The 22719-nt window shown below is 39.5% G+C and overlaps 2 protein-coding genes across 6 annotated transcripts in view; both read right to left on the bottom strand.

The window, feature by feature from the left end:
- Positions 1 to 15514, bottom strand: part of TRAF1 (TNF receptor associated factor 1) — a 66342-nt gene extending 50828 nt beyond the window's left edge. For 2 of the 4 annotated variants that reach the window (XM_054007575.1, XM_054007577.1), the window contains exons 1-4: positions 12738 to 15514; positions 8245 to 8558; positions 4716 to 4791; positions 2019 to 2117 (exon numbers count right to left, since the gene is read on the bottom strand). In XM_054007575.1, the coding sequence (XP_053863550.1) occupies positions 2019 to 2117; positions 4716 to 4791; positions 8245 to 8468 (399 nt within the window). In that variant the 5' untranslated portion in view covers positions 8469 to 8558; positions 12738 to 15514. Of the gene's footprint in view, positions 1 to 2018; positions 2118 to 3023; positions 3098 to 4715; positions 4792 to 8244; positions 8823 to 12737 lie in introns of those variants that run through there. The other 2 variants (XM_054007576.1, XM_054007578.1) reach the window with 2 other exon arrangements.
- Positions 15515 to 16919: 1405 nt separating this feature from the next.
- Positions 16920 to 22719, bottom strand: part of C5 (complement C5) — a 50579-nt gene continuing 44779 nt past the window's right edge. For both annotated transcript variants that reach the window (XM_054007572.1, XM_054007574.1), the window contains 8 exons: positions 22535 to 22637; positions 21921 to 21995; positions 21700 to 21805; positions 21394 to 21480; positions 20906 to 20995; positions 18588 to 18671; positions 17729 to 17867; positions 16920 to 17417 (listed from right to left, as the gene is read on the bottom strand). In XM_054007572.1, the coding sequence (XP_053863547.1) occupies positions 17288 to 17417; positions 17729 to 17867; positions 18588 to 18671; positions 20906 to 20995; positions 21394 to 21480; positions 21700 to 21805; positions 21921 to 21995; positions 22535 to 22637 (814 nt within the window). In that variant the 3' untranslated portion in view covers positions 16920 to 17287. The remainder of the gene's footprint in view (positions 17418 to 17728; positions 17868 to 18587; positions 18672 to 20905; positions 20996 to 21393; positions 21481 to 21699; positions 21806 to 21920; positions 21996 to 22534; positions 22638 to 22719) is intronic.

The following is a 22719-nucleotide window of genomic DNA, read 5'->3' as shown; positions in this document are numbered from 1 at the left end:
CAATGGTGCTCCGGGGTGTAAAAAATCCACACCCCTGAGCGCCGTAGCTATGCTGACCCAACCCTCAGTGTGGACAGTTAGGATGAGAGAAGAATGCTTCTTTTGACCTAGCTACCATCATTCGGGGAGGTGGTGTTCCTGTGGTGACAGAAAAACCCCTTCCACTGCTGTAGGCTACGTTACACTATCGGATTATGTTTGCATAATATATCTCTGTAGCTATGCTGCTATATTCCCCATAGCGTAGGCATAGCCTAGAAGTCACTGGGAATGGCTGGTGATCAGAATCTCTTGGGATAATGTCATCATAGGTGTCTGAAATCACTCAGCCTTCCTCTTCTTGCTTAACGAGCTGGAGACTATGGAAATTTTCTCATGTAATTTGCTCATTTTGAATGCATGAAGAGATGCATGCTAGTTCCCCCTGCACTAAATGGAGCTGAAGATGACGACACTTCTTGTTGGGAAGGTAACTTCCCCTAGATTTGCAACGTTTCAGATCCGTGCTTTTTTTAAATGGCTCACTGGCTTTACTATGCATTTAGAGAGAAAATTCTGGGTAAAAACAGAAAGCTACCAAGATTAACACTTTTAAAAAGTCAATGCCGGACAATTACATTAATCCTGAAGGGGCAGCAGAACTATAAACTCGGGGGTACAATTTTCAAAAGGGCTTAAGGGTATGTCTACACTGCAATGAAATAACCACAGCTCGCCTGGGTCAGCTGATTGAGGCTCGCAGGGCTGTAAAATTGCAGTGTAGAGGTTCAGGCTCGGGCTGGAGCCCAGGCTTCCAGCTGCAGTTCAAGCCCAAATGTCTACACCAAAATTAAACAGCCCTGTAGCCCAAGCCCCTGAGCCTGGGTCAGTTGAGACGGGCCAGCTGCAGGAGTTTAACTGCACTCTAGACATGCCCTAAGTGCTTTAGGAGACTACGTTTTATTGAAAGACAAGAGGTTTTATGCTCCTGAGTGCATATGTCACTTTGAAAACAAGACTTCAGTTCTAATGTCAGGTGCTTTTGAAAACTTTGCCCCAAGTTTCATTTCAGAAATTAGACTTGCGAATAGGACCACAGAATCCAACTAACACTCAATCAGGAAGGCCATATTTGTCACCACGGTTTCAGCTATATTAAGGCTGCTCAGAAGTTCCAAATTCCCTCAGCTGTAGATGCTTTTTATTAGCTCTCCAGCATTAAGATGTATTGATCTGTTGATTCTTAAAATAAATTAGTTGCCATTTTCCTGAGCCTGTTTGAAATAAAGGGGAAATGGCTTTAGGCAGCCATCTATTGTTTTTTTTTCCATTCCTTCCTTCCTTCTGTTTAGGGAGGTAGTGTAGTCCAGTGGATAGGATGCCTGATTGGGAATCAGGAGACTGGTTAATTTCCCTGCTCTGCCACTGACCTACTGTGTGACCTGGGGAAAAAATTACACAACTGCTCTATGCCTCAGTTTCTTTATTGCAAAATGCAGATTATAATTCTTTCCAATCCTTTTAAGATCTATAGATACTGCCAAAAAGATTCACGAACACAGTAATGTGGTAGTGTTGGTGGGATGGGGGTTGTCAGGTTAAATGCTATTTACATGGCAAATCCTGCCCCTGTGGGCGGGGGATGGGATGTACAATGCTAAACCTTATGCAAGGATCATTGTGCACAATGGAGCTGTGTTCTGTGACAGTCATTATGCTCCAGCATATAGATTTTTGGTTGTGGGGCCAGGGGTTCTAATGCTCCATATTCCCCTTGCAGAGATGGTCTAGAGGAGTTATAGGAAGCTACTGCAACCGTGAAGTTTCAATAGAGGCCATGAACGGGCTTTGAGGGAGGATTTCTTTCCCTTGGTCCTGACAGAACTCTCCAATGCACAACTTACTGTATTTGGCCCAGATGTATATAGATTGGTTAGAAGATTCTGTTGCAAACAAGTTCTTGCTCTTGCAAAGTCACTTCTCATAATCTATATTCTTATTTCTGACATGGCCCTTTCTTGACTTTAATAATCACTTACCTCATCTGGGTCCAGTGGTCCAGACTGAAGAAAACCCTCCCTCAGACCCTTGATTGTAAATCTTGCAATTTCCTTGCTCTTGACTTCATCTGGTTTTATCTGTAGCACAGTACGATGATTGAAATTGATAAAGAGAATGATGTAGAATATAACATTATATATGATCTGATTGCAATTTACATTGTGCAACCAGAATACTCAGAGGCAGCACACAGAGCTTCAGAAATACGGACAATGCAGGTGAGGAGTGAGAAAACTTTTTCGCGATAAGAAAAACAAATAACGGGCCTTGTATTTTCAGGCCAGCCTCAGCATAGTCATGCTATTTAGTTCTTTCAACATAATATCATGTTAACAGTCTTAATCATTAGCATGTATTTTTGCTTAGAATGCAAATGCATCAAGAACATTTGTGTTATCAGTACCCATGAAATGTGCTGGTCTAAGTAAAATGCAGTCTTCTAAGATTTTTAAGAGATATTTTGTATTGTATTTGAGATTTATGTAATTATCTCAAAAAAACCCCCAAAAATCTATCAAATGATATTGCACCTTCCATCTGTGGATCTCAAAGCACTTTACAAAAAATCATCAATTCAGCCTCACAGCACCCTGTAAAATAGGTAAACATTGTTACCCCAATTGTACAGAGGGGGAAACAGAGATGGAGATTTTTTATAGTGACTTGCCCAGGGTCAAATAGCAAGTCTGTTGGCAGAGCCAGGAATAGAATCCACAAAAAGAACAGGAGTACTTGTGGCACCTTAGAGACTAACAAATTTATTAGAGCATAAGCTTTCGTGGACTACAGCCCACTTCTTCGGATGCATATAGAATGGAACATATATTGAGGAGATATATATACACACATACAGAGAGCATGAACAGGTGGGAGTTGTCTTACCAACTCTGAGAGGCCAATTAAGTAAGAGAAAAAAAACTTTTGAAGTGATAATCAAGATAGCCCAGTACAGACAGTTTGATAAGAAGTGTGAGAATACTTACAAGGGGAGATAGATTCAATGTTTGTAATGGCTCAGCCATTCCCAGTCCTTATTCAGTGTACATGGCAGAGGGACATTGGCCAAACCCGACAGCCTCTACGCAAAAGAATGAATGGACACAAATCTGACATCAGGAATCATAATACTCAAAAGCCAGTGGGAGAACACTTTAACCTGTCTGGCCATTCAATGACAGACCTGCGGGTGGCTATATTACAACAGAAAAACTTCAAAAACAGACTCCAAAGAGAGACTGCTGAGCTGGAATTGATATGCAAACTAGATACAATCAACTCAGGATTGAATAAGGACTGGGAATGGCTGAGCCATTACAAACATTGAATCTATCTCCCCTTGTAAGTATTCTCACACTTCTTATCAAACTGTCTGTACTGGGCTATCTTGATTGAGCCTTGGCCTGCTAAACCCAGGGTTGTTAGTTCAATCCTTGAGGGGGCCACTTAGGGATCTGGGGCAAAATCAGTACTTAGTCCTGCTAGTGAAGGCAGGGGGCTGGACTCAATGACCTTTCAAGGTCCCTTCCAGTTCTAGGGGATAGGATAGGATATCTCCATTATCACTTCAAACGTTTTTTTACTCTTACTTAATTGGCCTCTCAGAGTTGGTAAGACAACTCCCACCTGTTCATGCTCTCTGTATGTGTGTATATATATCTCCTCAATATATGTTCCATTCTATATGCATCCGAAGAAGTGGGCTGTAGCCCACGAAAGCTTATGCTCTAATAAATTTGTTAGTCTCTAAGGTGCCACAAGTACTCCTGTTCTTTTTGCGGATACAGACTAACATGGCTGCTACTCTGAAACCTGAATAGAATCCAGATCATCTCATTCCCAGTACTGCAACCACAATACTGTTGTAACTTTCCTATATAATATGATAAACTCCGCAAGATCCTCAAAGCTTGTCATCATCATACTGAGTCCACATAAGCTGTTCTTACAGTGTACCAGACATTTACATGTATAATTCCTAATACTGATAATTTGGCTTATCCATGTATCACAAATGTGAGGAGAAAAGGTGAATTAGTGTGCTGATTGAAATGTTCAACATTATCTGTTTCCATGAGATGACAGCTAGATTTAATATAGACTTGCTTATCACATTACACACACACACAAACACAACGGGAGTTGCACTTACATCCACCAGGGCTGAATTTGGCCCAGTGATCTTAGTCCCCTGCAGAGCTTACCTACAATGCAAGTTAAGGGCAGAACCTGTAGTTAACTGATATTTTAGCTGTGTGTGCCACAGTCATAATGTTATTTGAATATAGTGTGTGGTGCTTTTCATATATTAATTTCAATGTGCTTTATACACATTTTCTAGGTTGCCATGTTAGAAGGGATGGCTGAGTCAGTGTTTCTTAGGCTTTAAAATCAGACGTGTGAAGAAGGAAGAGGAGTAAGGTGTCTGAGCATAGTCGTCATCACCCATATGAGAGAAATAAGTCTCTAATACCCAGTTACACTCACACAGCAACACATTAAACACTGCAGAAATAGAAAAGGAGCATTCAAAGGCAGACTGTTTAGACAATCCCATCAAATATTTTATTGCGGTTCTCTCTGCCATTTGAGTTTATATCCTAGTATTATTAGGATATAGAGTTTTCTTCTTATGTTTCTTAGAAAAGCTTTGGGGATTAATGAGCAAAATTACTCACAGAACCGAAGTTAAAAATTGCATCATCAGTGACTATTTTCTCTCCACACAGTAAACAGTCTGGATCAGGGATGTTTCTGAGAGGGAAAAAAAGCAGTTTTAAAAGTAAAACTCTTGGAAATGTCATTGAATTTGGGCAGCTAGTCAATGAAAACTAAAAACTCATATAAATTCATACTTTGGGCTACACTCTCCTCTCAGTTTTATCGGCGAATCAACTGGGTTTCACTAGTACCAGTGAAAAGGGAATTTGGCCATTCGCCTACCACCATTGAGGGGAAAATTCAAGCCTGATAACTAAGTTATACTATCAGAGGGGTAGCCGTGTTAGTCTGGATCTGTAAAAAGCAGCAAAGGGTACGTCCAGACTACCCGCCGTATTGGCAGGTAGCGATCGATTTATCGGGAATCAATATATCACGTCTCATTAAGATGCGATATATCGATCCCTGAAAGCGCGCCCCGTCAACTCCGGAACTCCACCGGAGCGAGCGGCGGTAGCGGAGTCGACGGGGGAGTCGCGGCCGTAGATCCCGCACCATGAGGACCCAAGGTAAATCGATCTAAGATACTTCGACTTCAGCTACGCTATTCACGTAGCTGAAATTGCATATCTTAGATCGATCCCCCCCCCCCAGTGTAGACCAGCCCAAAGAGTCCTGTGGCACCTTATTAGACTAACAGATGTATTGGAGCATAAGCTTTCGTGGGTGAATACCCACTTCATCAGACACATGTTATACTAGAGATTGATTGGGCCCACTCCGCCTTGAGCACAGCTACTACAGTGTATACAGTGTACAGACCTGGCATGATTTGGAACTGTTTGCAACAACCAAGCAAAGCATTAAAATATATATTAGTGACAGTTCAGCATCCATGGAAAGGAACTGGAGTGATAGCCCTGGAGAACAAAGTCCTCTGTTTATCCATAGAACAGGTATAGCATGGGCACTGGCACTACAACATTCTCCATGTAGCCATGCAAATGTGATTCTATCCTAGCATAAAGCGATGACCTCTGGGGTGCAGAGTCAGGCTGCCTTCATGCCGAGACCGAGAAGGAGGCCATTTAATGTCAGTTCTGATGCTGGTTTTTAGAATGTGGACACCTGTCTGGAAACTGGGCTGAGATCCAAACTTGTTTTGCTCACCATCAAGCAGCCATTACATGATAAATGCTTTTGATAACTACCAGGCTGGATATGAAGGGTGACCCAGAGGTGAAACCTTCCATTACTAGTCCATTCAACCTTTCAATTCCCCAAGGTAAGGTTTGGCATGGGTATACATATGGGACATATGGGAAGATGAGACTCTGGTCATCCTTTCCTTTTACTGGGTCTCCCACAAAAGTACCATCAAACTTTCTAAAGAAGGAAAAATATCTTGGCTTTGCTTAGAAAGCAAAGCATTAAAAACATATCACTAAACAGCTCCCCCTGGGCCAAAAAAGTGTCTGTGATTTTATGTGCTGCAGAGATGCTGAAGAAGAAGTTCCTCATTCTTCATGACCAGAATATCTCCACTTACGCCTACAGAAGTCTGGCCAGCTGTCTAAGCAATCATACCCTTGGTGATGCCAAGAAGCCATAAATTATACTAGATTTAGCAGGCAGCTAACAAACCAGGTTTTTCAGGGCCATTCCAGATTGGGGTTCTAGCCATGGTGAGCAGAAATTAACAAGCTGTATCATGAATTTGCTGACGCCTGTGCTGTCCACCAGGAGCCATAGAAATATGAGAAGGTTGGAAAACTGTATTCTGTACAACAGAATCGCCTCATAAGCAAGTCAATGACCACCTTTCAGTTCATTGTTGATTGGTTATGTGCCCAGTTGTTGCTATCATTTACAAGACCACCTGATAAATTAATACTTGGGTTCTAAGAGCCCCTGATCCTCCTTTTCAGAGTACTGGTGTTTGCTTGGAGGTTTCTGAGAAAAGTTTTCCCACCTATAACAAGGCTTTGAAAACTGCAGTTGTCCATTTTTAGGCCATTTTTGCCATTTCAAACAACACAATCAAGCTCTTCTAAGGGACTGAACCTGAGCCATCATGGAATCTTCACAATGTTTCTGTCTCCCTGAAAAAGATGCCAATGCAATTAAAATGAAGAATATATAGGCCAGCGTGCTCTGTGCCCCCAGTTTCCCTTTTGGTTACCCACGTACAATCCCACTGACTTCATGTGATCTATGTGAAATTCACTGGGGCGGGTGAGGGGAAGTCATGTATAGCTCTTATTTCCATGCCTTGCATTGTCATTTGCTGAATATATTTAACTCATTCTGCAGCTTTAAGAGCTATATATGACTTCCCCTCACCCGCCCCTGTGAATTTCACATAGATCACATGAAGTCAGTGCGATTGTACCTGGGTAACTAAAAGGGAAACTGGGGGCACAGAGCACGCTGTCCTATATATTCTTCATTTTAATTGCATTCTCTGGCCAGAAAACAGATACTGGGGTGGGGTAGGGAGAGAGATTTTCTCTGGTTCCCCTTAATCCCCACCTCTTCCCTTATATAAATCACTGGTTTACTATTGTTATTAGACAGAAGCAGAATTCAAACCCTAGATCCAAACACACATGCCAACTTTGTCCAAATTTGAACTGTGCCTGAGGCCCCTCTCTACAGCACCATCCCAAGATTGAACCTGATTGCCAAAACAAAATGACATCTTTGCATTCCATAACCTGTAATCAGACAGTGAACAATTTAAAACGAGACTGACTTAAATGGGTCAGTGAAAAACAACAAGGAAATAAGGGGAATGCGATATTGTGAGAAGCCACATATTTAGGCTCTGAGTAACAAAAATTCTATATTTTGGACATCCTAGTGAGGTGGTCATATTTGAAAACTGGGTCTGCAATCTAATCAAATAGGAATATTTGCTTTGGAAAGAAGTATAGATAATGATGCAATTTTTCATGCAAATAGAAATAAAAAAAGAAAAATCCCCAGTCTTGATCAAGTCATGGTCTTTGCTTCATACAAAGGAGATATTTTAATCACATTTATGTAAATACCAATTCCAGAGATGTAACAAATTTAAAATACAATATTCATTCTCTTTCCCTCTCTCCAAGTATGGATCTCAAAAATAAAAAGTAGTAAGTCTCATTGGCTGTCAGCCTGAATGAATGAAAGCCGATGGAAGTTGTGCTCCTAAATCACCTGGACAATTGTCAAAATCCCATCCTGACTCAATATCCAGTTCAAAGCATGTCATCATCTAACCCCTTAGGGATGCTGAGAAATATAATGTGGTATCTTAATAATAAAAAAAAAACTACCAACAAGGGGCCTAATCCCTTAACTCTCACTAACATGAGTAGTTCACAAGTGTAAGGATCACTTCAGTGGGATGAGAATTGTACGACAGGGCTCTGAGATCATATCTTTTTTCCCCAACAGAGACAGTTTTGCAGATATTGGATCTAGTTCCAGGTCAGTTTTGCTCATGAGGGCCGTAGTGATACTACCTAATCGCAGTTACTACGTTCAGTATAATAGGATTACCTTAATAACCATTCAACGCAAGACATGCAGTAGTTGTGACCACATGGCACCTGTGCTGGATTCTCCAGAAACATTTTGCAGAGAGGACAAATATATTTAGAGGAAACATCAGCCATATACTTCTCCAGGGCCTCTCCAGAAGTAGGTGAGCTACTCATAGTTGATGTACCGATGCCTGATGCCAAATCCTCCAAATGCTGGGGCTTTACAGTATGTTCTGCCATGAAGATGGTCTGAACGCTTCAGTCTAAAGCTGTTCCCATTAGTTGTGTACAAACTTCCATCTAAAAACTTCAGACTCATAGGTAATAATTCTGAGAATACAGAAAAAAATACATGAAAGTGTATTTTGGGGGTGTTTTTTCCCCTCTGAATTGCTTATTGAAATGATGAACTGCAGTCAGTCAGTCAGTCAATCTAAAGTATAAGCATTCAGAGAGGAGAAAATATTTCTGGATTACAGCGGGAGCCTGATTATCTAAACTAATTAGATAATGGGGCATTTAAGTATAAGATATATTTAGAAAAATCAATAATGTACTGTGGAATTTTACCATGGATAAGGCTGCTATACTATTTTGACCAAAATTGTGGTGTGAAACACTTATAACTAAAAGAATAAAGAAGAGACACAGTTAGGTAAGAACAAGGCTTTAAAAATGTTTTCCTTGTGAAAGGGGCAGTATGATGTTCATTTGGGACCCAAATTTCACTTTTATAAAGACAAGATTTCACAAAATCTAAAAAGCAATAGAAATATTTCATTAAAAAAAAAATTCAACTAATGAAAAATTTGCATTGTTTTAATGCATGACCATTCAGAAAGTGAAATGGACTAGTCTAGTATATTTTATAGGCTGAACAGCATGCAACATTTAAACAAATCAACAGGAATGAAGAAAAAGTAAATGCTTTCATTTTTTCATGCTTAATAATCTAAATTATTTCATAATACAGGTCACGGTTTTACAACTTTTATTTGTAATCCAACAGTGCCCTTTTATTAGTATTTTATAAATTAAGGGATACGGCTCTGAGGTTTAATGGATAAAGCACAAGGGTGGAAATCAGAAGACTTATGTTCCCAGTTCCATCCTTGACCTTTTGTAAATTACTTCATCTCCTCAGGTCAGATTTTTAAAAGTATTTAAGTGCCTAAAGATGCAGATAGGAGCCTAGACTCTTATCTCCCATTGATTTTAATGGGAATTGGGAATTAAGCATTTGGACACTTTTGAAAATACCATTAGGCATCTGTCTGCATCTTTAGGCACCTGAATACCTTTAAGAATCTGGCCCCTAGTGCTCAGTTTCCTCATATGTTAAATGGGACCGATAATGCTCACCTATCTTTGCAAAGTGCTTTTGACACCTATGGATGAGAAGTGTTCTATAAGGATTATTATTAGTGGTATTCATTTTAAAAAGACACCTTCACCAGTAGAGAAGCCAGAAACTCCAGAATGAACATTGTGTAAGTGGTGACAGCACTTCTAAACAACAAACACCAGTTACAGAAAAAGCTACTCTCAGCACTTACATACTGGCATCTCACCCTATAAACTTGCTGACTGCAGAGACTAGAGCCTCAGGCAAGCCTTTAAGGGTATGTCTACACAGCACGTAAACACCCATGGCTGGGCCGCCAGCTGACTCTGGCTCGTGGGGCTGTAAAATTGCAGTGTAGATGTCGGGGCTTGGGCTGGAGCCAGGCTCTGGGACTCTCCCCCTCACAGGGTCTCTGAGCTTGGACTCCAGCTGGAGCCCGAATGTCAAGCACAAGTTTACAGCCCCTCAGCCTGAGCCTGTCAGCTGACACGGGGCAGCTGCAGATGTTTAATTGCAGCGTAGACATACCCTAAGTCTGGCTCAGGATTCTTCTTCAATATAACTCCTCCAGTGATAGCCTTAGAGGGGAGGAGCCCCTTGGGCAGAATAGCAGAAAGCAAAACTAAAGACTCATGACGTAGCTCCTTCGGTTTTAGCAGCGGGCTGCACTTCCACTGCTCTGGATTTTGTTTGACTGTTTCTCAGTTCCTGTATCTGTCTCAGACAGTTGGTATCATTTCAGGTGTCATTTTCCTTGCCAGCTACTTTTCTAGGTTCATACACTCCCTTTTGTAAGGATGTTACACCATCCATTCTTATTTTCTAAATATAAAGGCTTCATGTGGTTTTTGAGAACATGATCCTTATTTCCCCATCCACCTATAAATATTAAGGGCCAAATCCTCAATGGGTGTGAATCAGTATAGCTCAATCCAAGTCAATAAGGTATTATCCAAAGCTCTAGGCACTTTTGTACCACTGATCAAGACCTTTGTGGGTTTTCGGTCAATTTTTTTTATTTCAAGACCAGCAATTTTGACGAATTCACATTGCTGTTATTGGCAGGATGTACATAGCAGTAAAAGGCTTTTGAAGTGAGCTGACTTTGTATAAAATTAAAACCACAGAACAACCTAATTTGCTGAAATATCATTAAGTGTCTGTGCTAAACCCACAAAAGCCAGGAAACTCTAAGATGAAAGAGGAAAACTACTGATAGACCATGCTTTAAATCACGCATCATGCCCAGCTCAAGCAATACTTACAACCAGGAACATTACCCAGTGCTCAAGACTTCTGCAACACCTGCTCATAAAAGAATTAAGTAAAGACATCTGGGACTTTTTCAGCCTTAATTCTGAATTTCCTGGGTTTTGTGGTTTTAAGTTGCAATTGGGTAAAATGTTTCAGCACAAGGGAGCCGAATGAGGAGTGATGGGCAGGTGCACCAACGAGGCACTGAGCCTCAGTGAGGAGCATGGCGGTTATACCATCTTTGGACAGGGTGCAGCTTCCCGATCAATTGGCAGCAACACTTACACTCGAGACTACAATGACAGCCATCAGAAAGCTCCTTGCACCCTGTATAGGGCTCAGCCACTCTCTTGCCCATTACTTTAACATAAAATTAGAGTTCCTTTAGGTAGTGTTAAAAAATTCACTGCCAAGTAATTTAGATGTAAAATCTGACCCACCCACCACCATTCTGCCTTGAGGAATAATACCTACATCCTATACAGAGCTTTTCATCAGTAGATCACAGAGCTTTACAAAGGAAGTCAGTATCATTACCCCCATTTTACAAAGGGAGAAACTGAGGTTCAGAGAGGTGAAATGACATGTCCAAGGTGACCCAGCAAGTCAGTGGCGAAGCCAAGAATAGAATACAGGTCACCTAAGTCCCAGTCCAGTGCTGTATCCACTAGGCCAGTGATACTCAGACCCGCAGTGGTTCAGGAGCCAAATTAGCAATCATCATTACCCAAAAGAGCCAGAGTAGAGAGAATTCATTGTTTCATTTACTATTTTATATATCTTTGCTTGGTTATTCTGACTAAGTATTATTATTTTATCAACTACAATTAGTTAATAACATAGCAAAAGCATCCTGATTTAATTATTAACCAATCACATAGTGTTTTAATATCATGTGTTGCAAAGAGCCACAGGAGACACATTGAAGGGCCACTTGTGGCTCCTGGGGCCTCAGACTAGAGTATCACGGCACTTAGCCATTAAATAACATGGCGGTCTTGCAGCTAAATAAAAAAGATCCCCCATGCAGGAAAGGTGAAATTTGAAGGATCTTGCACTGTACCATTAAAACCAAAACAAAAAACCCTTGCAATCTTGCAGGCAATGATCCCAGGAGTCTCAATATTTGTATGTTTTTAAAAATCCTTCTGTTTTGAGAAATATTTTTTCTCAAAATATTAACTGCTATTTTTATAGGACCTGCACAAAATAATGTCCTTCTGCTCCCTCTGCTGTTTCTGCTACAACAACAAGCAAAGAAGCCGTGATTCAAAAGCTGTACACATTCTTTTGGACACTGCCACAGACATTGGTGAATAAACAAAAAAATTGCATCATGTTTCTCCAGTAGAACAGAGGAACTGAGGAGAAATCAATATTTTTCAAAAGTAAAAGGAGAAATTTAAAAAAAACAAACAGCCAACCACACACAGCTGAGAAAAAAGCAATTGGCAGTGTCTCTCCAAAGAGTGACCCATGGATACAGGGTCTGATGTTAAAAAGTACCTTAGTGACTCTACAACATTTCTACAATCAAGGATCCACCCTCAGGCATACATTGATTCATTCTTTTCCCTGTTCAAGTACATCAGCATAATTTAATTCAGCAGGAGTTCTAAATTTTGTTATTGTTATTTAATCAATGCTGTTATCATGCTACGAAATATATAAACTCAATTGTTGAAAACATTTCTAGTAAGGAAAACAAAATCTGCTCTGTTTAAACACAAGCTGTAGGAAACGTTTTCCCTAATTTTAAAATAAAGATTGTTCCCCCGACTCTCCCCACAAATTGAAAAATATAATCAGCACTATCTATCAGAAGAAATATGATATGCAAGAAGAAAAGAATGTTAAAATTGGTTGAAAAATCTCTATGTAATAAATAATAATGTTTAAAAACAACTTACCAAACGGGTTAAGAACTTAAAATTCTTAGCATATCACCAGCAAGAGGAAACACTAAGTTCAATTTCTCTCTAAGTGGGATTCCCCTACATCACATGTTTTTTCATTACAAGCAGCATGCCTACTTTTTTTGCCTTTGTTTTGCACTGCTTTCTTTTAATTTTTGTACTAGGCACAATACCAAACCATGAAGTGACCTTTCTTGTCCCAAGCATTCTTCTTAGATTGCATAGCAACTCTAAAATTTGATACGGGATTACTGTTAATAATCTATACAGTTCTTTAATGCTCAGAATTTAAAAAGGCACATTTTATTGAGAAGACTACTCAGAAATATCATGGGCAACTCCATTTTTTGGAAAGTACTATTTTTCTCTGTATTAGTTTGCTGTTATTTTAAATGTAACAGCTATAAATATGAGCACATTGATCTTCTTACTCAGTATTTCAGAGCCTGATTTGGGTTTGTGCATACATAGGGATAACTGAATATCTCAAGATATCCATGATCAATACTCTTCTGTTTAAAGTAAGGAAGAAAACCAGGTTGCAGACTGCCTACTTTCTTTTTATACACAAAACACGCTTGACAAAATATTCTAAAGTTAATTGATTTAGCCTCTTGAGAGCTTGTTATACCGTGGAAAAATAAAATGTGAGTTAATAATGTGTGAGGCTGTTTTAATCAAAAATAGCTCTCATCTTGTAGCACACCCACAGCATGAACAAAAACGTATTAGAAAAAAGCCACATGACACATCGCACATGCTGCAGGTGCTTCTGTCAAGTCCAAATCCTACTGGCTGCTGCTGTTTTAAAATGTGCTAAAAAAATTAAATGTGTTATGCTTCTTGGACGGGTCTGTGAATTCTTTAGTGACCTGTACAGTGGGGAACACGCTGTCAACACTTTCCAGATAAGAAATCACTAGTGCAGATTCAAAAAGCATCTAACAAAACGTGACACACAAATCTGCTTGCTAATAATGACATTTTACAGAGCCCTGTCATTTGAAAAGATCCCAAAATGCTTTACAAACTACAGTACAGTCAGTGCACACAGGCATCACTTCACAACTTATTTAGCGTGTGCATAGTCGTCTAGCCAGCAATGGCATCTTCAGTGGCGTGATGCAGTTCTTCTAGGCCACCACTGAACCTAGTCAGCAGGCATTCATCGACAATGTGCATCATTGTCTGTGTCGCGCCGCAGTTGCACAAAGGGCTGTCACAAAGGCCCCCAAGATACTGATTGGCTGCATAGAGACCTTGCCCGGTCCAGAACCTGTTCAACAGAGACATTGGCGACGGGACAGGTCAAAACCAGGTGGGCAGATTGTGGGATCAACGACGAGGGATGGTTGGGACAATAACAGATATCCATTCCTCTCGCCAGAGGGTTTCCACCCTAACATCCTGGCGTGGCAGATGAGACCATAATGGGCAACGTGACGGCAAACGTGCAGCTGTGGTTTCAAAAGGTCATTGTGCAGTGGCAGGCTTGGGTTGGCGTGTACTTTCTCCAGTAACTTGCCAGTGGCAACCTCTCATCTGATATGAGGAGGAGCAGTATTGCTCAGACCGGGAAGCCATGGGAGTGGGGTCGGACACAGGGTGCCAGAGATGATGCGCATGGCAGCACGTAACTGCGTATCCACCAGTTTGGTGTGTGATGATTGACTCCAACTGGTGTGCAGTACTCTGCCACCGAATACGAGGTGGCAAGAGCTGACATCTGCAAAGTTGGAACACGAGTACCCCAAATGAACCTGCCAGTTTGCTAAGAAGGTTGTTACAGGTCTTAACTTTAGCTGCTGTCTTCTTCAGCTGGGTATGGTAACTCAGTGTGCGGTCTAAGGTCAGACCTAGATAGACCGGTTCTACTTCATGCTTCACCTTTTGACCATTCAGATAAACATTCAGTTCTTGGGTTGCGCTGGCGTGATGAAGATGGAACAAACGGGAAACTGTTTTTATGATGCTTGCCTGGAGGCGCCAAGTCTTACAGTAGTCAGCTAACTTTATCATATCTCGGTTTAAGGTGGCATCAAGCTCGTGAAACGTCCGTGCCTGTGGTACCACAACAGATGTCATCTGTGTAAATGAACTTTTGTGACTCTGTTGCTGGCAGGTCATTGATGTAAAGGTTGAACTGGGTTGGAGAAAGCACAGAGCCCTGGGGTAACCCATTGCTCTGTTGTCTCCAAGCACTTGTCTTCTCCCCAATATGGACTTTGAACTGCCTATCGCGGAGGAACAGTTCAACAACGCCTGTGACCCAAGGTAACAGGACCCATGATACCTTCACAAGCAGGCCAGTGTGCCATACCGTATCGTACACGGCTGTTAGATCAATGAAAGCAGTGCCTGTTTTCAAGTTTCTCTGGAAGCCATTTTCAACAAATGCAGTCAGTTCGAGTACTTGGTCACATGTGCTACGGCCTCGGTGAAAGCCGGCTTGGTCAGGGGTCAAATTCTCTCCACGTCAGGTAATATGTGCTGTAGGACCAAGCGCTCCAGTGCCTTGAAGCACACCGACAATAATGACATGGGACGATAGATTGATGCTTGACTTGGCTTGACTTCACAATTGAAATGCAGCCAGTCACCTTTCAGATGCACGGCTGCAGTCGGATGAACTATTGGTACACGCACACCATACAGCACAACAGTGGTGTGGGGAACATTTTGACCAAGGACAGCATGTTAACTATTACTCCTACAAAAGGTGTAAACAGAATACTGAATGTTCACATAGAGCATTTGTCTGAAAGATTTTCAAACAGTAAATAGCATGGAATTCAGTTTATATGGCTCAAAAAGATAAAGAGTTAAGTTATTCCTTCCCAGATTTGTACCTAAAGTTTTAGAGAGTCTGCACTTTATATTTCAAATCTAAGGCTTACTCCACTAACAGTATGTATTTCAGTGAATACTGTTTTCTTCACTTCCTGTTATAATGTTTTGCAGTGCACTGATAAAACAGCTGTATTCCACCCAAGAGATATCTGCATTTCAGTGTTTGGTGAAATGATTCCTATATATACACACAAAGATATTTGTGCAAAGCATTTTATGAGCCTTCAGGCTAACAGACATGATATAATTTATGAAATTAACAAATCCTCATAGGGATTGTTTACTTGAAAAATAAAGCCCAATATCAAATACTGTTACATACAATTAAAACATGACAGTCTCTCTCAAATTAAAAGGCCATTATGCCACTTAGCTTTCTGATATGTAAACCCATTTTCTGTTATTTACAAATTATGATGCTTCTATATAAATTCATGTCCCTCAAGCATTAATTTTCACAACTTTCTGGTACTGATTTCAAAATTGTCTAGTTATTCCCTATCTGAGCATCTGGAAAACCTTAACTGTTACTAACCATTCAGCAGAGAATGTGCCACTCATTTGCTGAGCTAGGTCCTAGATACTGGGAGCGAGATTCTCTGTTCCAACTAAGGCCGTGGCTACACTCGAAACTTCAAAGCGCTGCCTCGGGAGTGCTCCCGCGGCAGCACTTTGAAGTACGAGTGTGGTCGCGTGCGCTGTAGGTACTCCACCTCCACGAGGGGATTAGTGCTCCCAGCGCTGGGGCACTGTTTACACGGGTGCTTTACGGCGCTGTAACTCGCTGTGCTCAGGGGGGTGTTTTTTCACACCCCTGAGAGAGAAAGTTGCAGCGCTGTAAAGTGCCAGTGTAGCCATAGCCTAAAAGGTGCAGCAAAGAAATTACAGGACAGAGGGAAGGGTAATTACATCCTGATTCTGGGCTGCTCAGAGGGCTAGTGCAGTCCCTGGCATACTTTGAACATCTTTATGACATGTCTTCCACTGTTCCTGTACCAGGGGAATTTTCCCTGGCAGGATCCCAAGCTTTTAGAGCCCCTTTACACTTCACCTAGCATAGTGAGGCTGGTGCAGGGGTGAGGAACTTAGCCTAGGACTAGGTACTTCGATAGTATGGTGCTGGACCTGCTATAAAACCTCAGCAGACAGAGAGGTTACATAGAAATGTTTCATTTAAAAAGTAAACCCATTTTAAATAATTTTATCCCATAAAAAGAGATTGTGTGAGATGTAGCACTGTATATTTTAGTATCAATTTGTATGACAGAATATAAATGAAGAAATGAAGAACAGTATCTGATGAACAAAAATACAAGGAAAATAAAATTAAGGAAGGGATATGGTTTTAATAAGATATTGCATTTCAGTGGGTCCAACTGTTTTGGTACAAAGCAATATTTCTCTCTTTCTTTTTTTTTTAAATGGTGTTCCATTTAATTTCAGCGGATTTCAAATGTCTTTGCAGTATTTCTGGAATATTCCCCCCGTCCCACCTTAGCATCAATGCAAAAAGTTACAATTCTAAAATAATTATCTTAGAAAAACAGATGCTGTTAAATATAAGCAAATGAAGCTTTCCAAGTAAACCTAGCTATGAATGTTAAGTTTGGAAAGAATTACTAAACAGCTAAGAATACATGTTTTTAGTGAGACTCAATATGCAATTTTTACTCAGCAGAATTCTCACAAGGAAGTTAACAGCCATTGATAAAGAGTTCTTCACAAAATTCTTCCATTGTATCTACAAACTTTTTACAAGATGCACAAGCTGTATTTGAAGGCCACCATTCAATCCAAGTCATAGAGTCTAACGGATACTGGTATCTACACAGACAAAAGAGAAAGCTCATTAGTACATAAGGAGTGAAAAAAAGATAAACACAAGAGAAAATTATAATATTAAAGGGATTCCGTTGTGCTTATGTTCCTCTGTTTTAAATGTGGACAGTTGAAGAAGTGTATTAGCATAAAAACAATGGGTAACACAAAATGGATTAAACAAGTTCTTAAAATATTGAATCAATTACAATAAATGACATAACCAGAGGTGTACAAGAACTTTGCCACTGTTGATGAGAATGAAGCATGTCATGCTCTGGAGAGAGCTCAGCACATTCTGATAATAATTTACTTACTTGAAACTGAAACCAACTGTTATCTGAAAGGCCTCTTTTCCCATGATCAAATACTGATTTCCTGGATTCAGTCTAACATCAGTACAAGTCTTCTTTTTAACCAAGGTGATTTCAGTGTTTTTTTGGGCAAAAGCCTCTCCTGGAGTTGAAGGGAATGCAGTTATTACATTGGAAAATTTCACAGAAAGAATGATTAAAAAAACAACTGGCTTCAATTTTTCAGGGCTACACATGTTAATTAGGCATAACATACTGATTTGGTTTTACTATTTATCACAAGAGGGCAAAGCAAAGTCATCCATTAGTCACTAACTATGTAACAGGGAAATTCAGATAAATCGAAACGTGTTTCAAACCCTTTGGAATCAGTCTAGAAACATTAAACAGGTGGCAATTTGACATCCAAAAGCAGCCTTATACAAACCAAATGTGTTTACCAAGATAACTGCAGATGCAAATGGTAAAGCATGAGAAGACATGCAACTCCCACTGAATTGCTCAGCTAAATCTCTGCCAACTTTGCTGCATCCAAATTCTACTTTATAAAAGCAAGGATTATTGTTTCCTTTCCTTGAACCATTGTCTACTTGTTTGCCTTCTAGACTGTGAGATCCTCAGGACAGACGCCACCATAAACAGCAGCAATAACAACAGTTTTAATAAAAGCTTAAATACAGTGAAACTGGTGAAAGACAATAGCTTACAAATATCATCCCAAAGAATCTTCAAATTCATAGAGTACAATTATTCTCTACCTTTATTAGGAAACCACTTAGCACTGATTTTTGCCTGCTGCTTGAGTGGAGGGAGTCTTCATTGTAAATGAAATAATTAAATACATTCCAATTAGAACTCTCACCTCTTTTATAGAGATCCAGAAGAGTTGCAGTATACTTAATAAAACTACCTTCTTCACTGGAGGACAAGATGTTCACCTTATAGACTATAAAGAAAAAAAACAACAGTTGCTACTGTTTCAGGCAGAATTCTTCCTTTTGCTTTGCACTACATCCATATACCTCAACTACAGATGCTCAGATGGATAATATTATGACCATTTGTAAAATGTATTGGTGGTCAAACTGAAACTCAAAGCTAATCAAATCTCATGTTTCAGCATATCAGCTGATTACCCATGGATGGATGCACACCTAACGTACAGCATTTCACAATGAAGTGCAAGGTTTTTCCCCATTGTCCTCTGAAGCATCTGGCACTAGCTACTGCCAGAGATAGGCTACTGGACTTAATAAACCAGAAAGGTAGTTCCAGTGTTCCTAGATATTTTCCAGAAATCAACACAAACACACATATAATGCACCCTAATTAATTAATTAGAAGGGTTTCATTTATTTTTTGTATTACAATGTACTGCTACTATTTTACAAGGACACTGCATCTTTTGCACTAAAGAATGCCAAGAGCTTCAATACACACACACACTTTTTTAATCACAATCAAGGTTCTTTATGCTGCAATTCTTTAGACTATTCACATGTCATAGTATTATTCATCCAATGTCATTGCTCTAAAACTGGACTTGATTGTAAGTCTCTATTGCATCTAAATTCATTCAGACCTCTGCTACTCAAAACTATGTCTGAATTTTTAACCAATCATTAACAAACAAGCATTACAACAGTGTTTTTATTAGGCTAATAGCTTAAATAATTTAAAAATTCTGTAGACATATAGTCACAAAGGAACTGATGTAATAATTTCTGCATATTCAAATCCAATTACAAAGGATTAGTGTTGGGGGGAAAAAATTAATTGTTTTTGCCAGTAACAGAGAATACATGATTTAACATTTCACTAACACTTGCACAGAACTGTGCTAGCTACAAGCATATTTTTTTAACATGAATCTAGAATGAATTTCCATAACTAAAGTGGACAGGATTTTTTAAATCTGAGAACTGCCTTACAGAACCATGCAATAGACTAGCAAGAGGGTAGATGACAGGATGGTGTGGTTAGCATATTATCAGAAAAAATACCAATTTCACACAGCTGAGAAGTCATGCTACAATGCTGCTAGCCTAAAACATGGTTAAAGTCAAAATCCTTAACATGGTTCTGATCCCAGCACTGACAAGTCTTTAAAAAACAAAAAAAAAATGTTTAAATAACTCTATGGGACACGTTCCCTCTTTTTGTATTTGGGGGTAACATTTAAAAAGCAAACAACAAAAAAATCAAAACGTACATGATGTTAGGGATTACATTACATGCTTTTAACCAACAAATTACAGGAAACTCAATTACGTCTGATGCTTTGTTCACAACTTGCCTTATGTGTGCCTAAGTATGAGAACACATTATACAGCACATCAAATCATCACTGTTCAAAGACCCTTACAAAACCCAGAGAAACACAGTGTATGTGTGTGGGCGAGCACACTGTCCTCTGCGATTGGTGTAAAACTGTGCTTCTATTTTTGATTACCTTTTTTAATAGGGGAAAGGTTTCTCGCACCCTTTCCTGCCTAGTTTGGCCAGCAAAATGAGAAATCTATGTGTTGTATAGTTTCAATTCTAGTGTGATGCTGCTCTTTCACAGGAATGAAACAAGATTATCACAGCCTGTAACAAACCTTAAGCGCTGCAGACATATCTGAAATGGGGTAATTTACTTTGCAAAAGTTAGCTGAAAATAACCAAGGGCTTTGATATTTAATTCTGAAAAAAATTTGTTTGATTTTAAAAAATACTCAGTGAAAGATATATATTGAGGTCTGTCTTTACCCCAGTAGATCTACAGGCACAGTTTATGATAAAGTACTGGAACCAATCCTGAGAGATATTCAGCAACCTCAATTCCTATTGACTTGAGCAGGAGTTGAGAGCCCTCAGATCTTCTTAAGAGACAGGCAGCTCCTTCAAAGATTGGGACCATTAACTCTATGTAATTTCCACAGAAGTTGCCTTTGTTTAGGTTGAATTATTTTATTTTACAGGCACTAATGGGGGTATGTTCACCTCTATGAGTACATGTTGTTGTTAACAAGAGTCACATGCCTCCAACGTTCTTATAGGTATATTGAAAAATGCTGCATCTCTCAAAGCAACATATATAAAAATATAAAAGGTGCACTCTGTAGCATCTCATCATCACTCATCACACAGTGTTCATTTGTTTTTCAAAGTAATATGTACTGAGCATTCAAATCTTACCATATGCAATGACTTGCTGGCATGCAGCTTCTCTCCTCCTATCAGCAGTTATTGTCAGATCTAATTTCTTTTGCATTTGACTGCATTCCGCTATGTTTAGTGAAAGAGATATGATGTTAATGCTAGGAAGCAACATCAGCACAAGCCCTCTTTTAAAGTATAATTAATTTCTATTTGCTCACGGCAATTTGTAACACAGAAGCAAATTTTCAAATACCGGTAGTAGCAATGGAGCTAAGCTACTCAATTCCCATTTAGTCAACGGAACTAAAGTCAATGAGAGTCGTGCAGCTAAATTCCATACATCTTTTTTTAAAGTTTAAAATATAATGAATGTTTAATTTATTGCAAAGGCAACGTTTGCTGTTCTAAAATAGAATACATAGCTCCTTTCACTGCTATATAGTATTCTCATCCACAAGGATCCCAAAGCATTAAGCTGTATTCTCCAACTAACTGAAACAGAATGGCATTTTCACAAAGTTTACCTTCCATGCATTTGCACTCAGCTCCTTCACACAGTCTCAGAAGTTTGTCGTTTCCATAGGGGTTATAAAATATGGTGCATTGTTTATCTACAGAATTGAACAGGAAAAAATAAATGCATGTAAAAGTTGAATTCCAAGAGAGTACCATCCAGACTTCTTCAGCCAGAAAGATGGTGACTGTGACATAAGCCTTAATATAATGTAGGTTAAAAGTTGTGGAAAAGGGAGAAACTGTTAGTTTCTTAACAGGATTCAAAGAATCTTCTGAGAGCAAAAGATGTGAATTTGAAGAACTGGAACACATACCTGGTGCATGATATTCATACACAGTGAATGTGGCAGGGCTCCGCATTCCAACACGGTAAATCTCCCCTATTCGGAATGCAACACACAGGAATTTATTAGCTGGCACCTGTTTGAAGGATGCATGAATTAGAAAGACACCAAAAAGAAGCTCTGTGTTACCAAAGAAATAAAATAGTACTTCCGATTGTGAATAATCATAGGAAATAAAAAAGATGATCTACCGAGTCTATCTGTAGAACAATATGTCCATCTTTTATCTCATAATTTGTTATCAACTGATCAACTCCACTTGCAAGCTAGGGGGGGAAAAGAGAAAGGTTTTTATCAGCTAATTAAAACGATTTTACATGGTCTTCCATAAAAGTTTTATGCTTAATGGTTTTAGCATGGTTTTGAGGAGTAAAACATTTTCTACAAATGGATCTTCAGTTAGTTTAGTATTGCCATGTGATCCTAGTTATGAACGATTCCATACTTTAAGGGAACTGTTCTTTCATTCCCTTGGGATAAAAACAACAACAATAATACTTAGAGATGTACTAAAACTATGAAATCTCAACATTCTTGAACTTTGGTGAAGTCTGAGTCCTGATCCAAACTTCATATTTGTCTCCCATTTCTCTAGGGCATTGACTCCCATTGACTTAACTGGATAAGCCCATAATGGGCAAAACCCAGACTCTAGACTCAGGTACGCTATTCCAATTAGTATGAGGAAAATGCTTTGCAATAAGATAGAGACAATGTTGAAAATCTGTGCTACTACCATAAAAAGATATAAAGCAGAAGGACAATAAATACTGTAGGTAAAGGTAAAATGTTCTTTAATATTTACAGTAGATAAATCTTCTGTATTTGCTTCCACTCCGCTAACCAAAGTTATATCCATCACTGCATGGGAAGACCCTGACTGTGGTTCTCTCACACTAGGCTTGTACCTAAAATGGATAAAAAATTGAATATAGATAGAACGAAAACTTAGAACGTACAGCATGGTCCTCAGAAAAGCCTCTGGGCAAA

Source organism: Malaclemys terrapin, chromosome 17 (genome assembly GCF_027887155.1).
Source record: "Malaclemys terrapin pileata isolate rMalTer1 chromosome 17, rMalTer1.hap1, whole genome shotgun sequence".
Taxonomy (NCBI): domain Eukaryota; kingdom Metazoa; phylum Chordata; order Testudines; family Emydidae; genus Malaclemys; species Malaclemys terrapin.
This window is presented reverse-complemented; position numbering and strand designations above follow the sequence as displayed.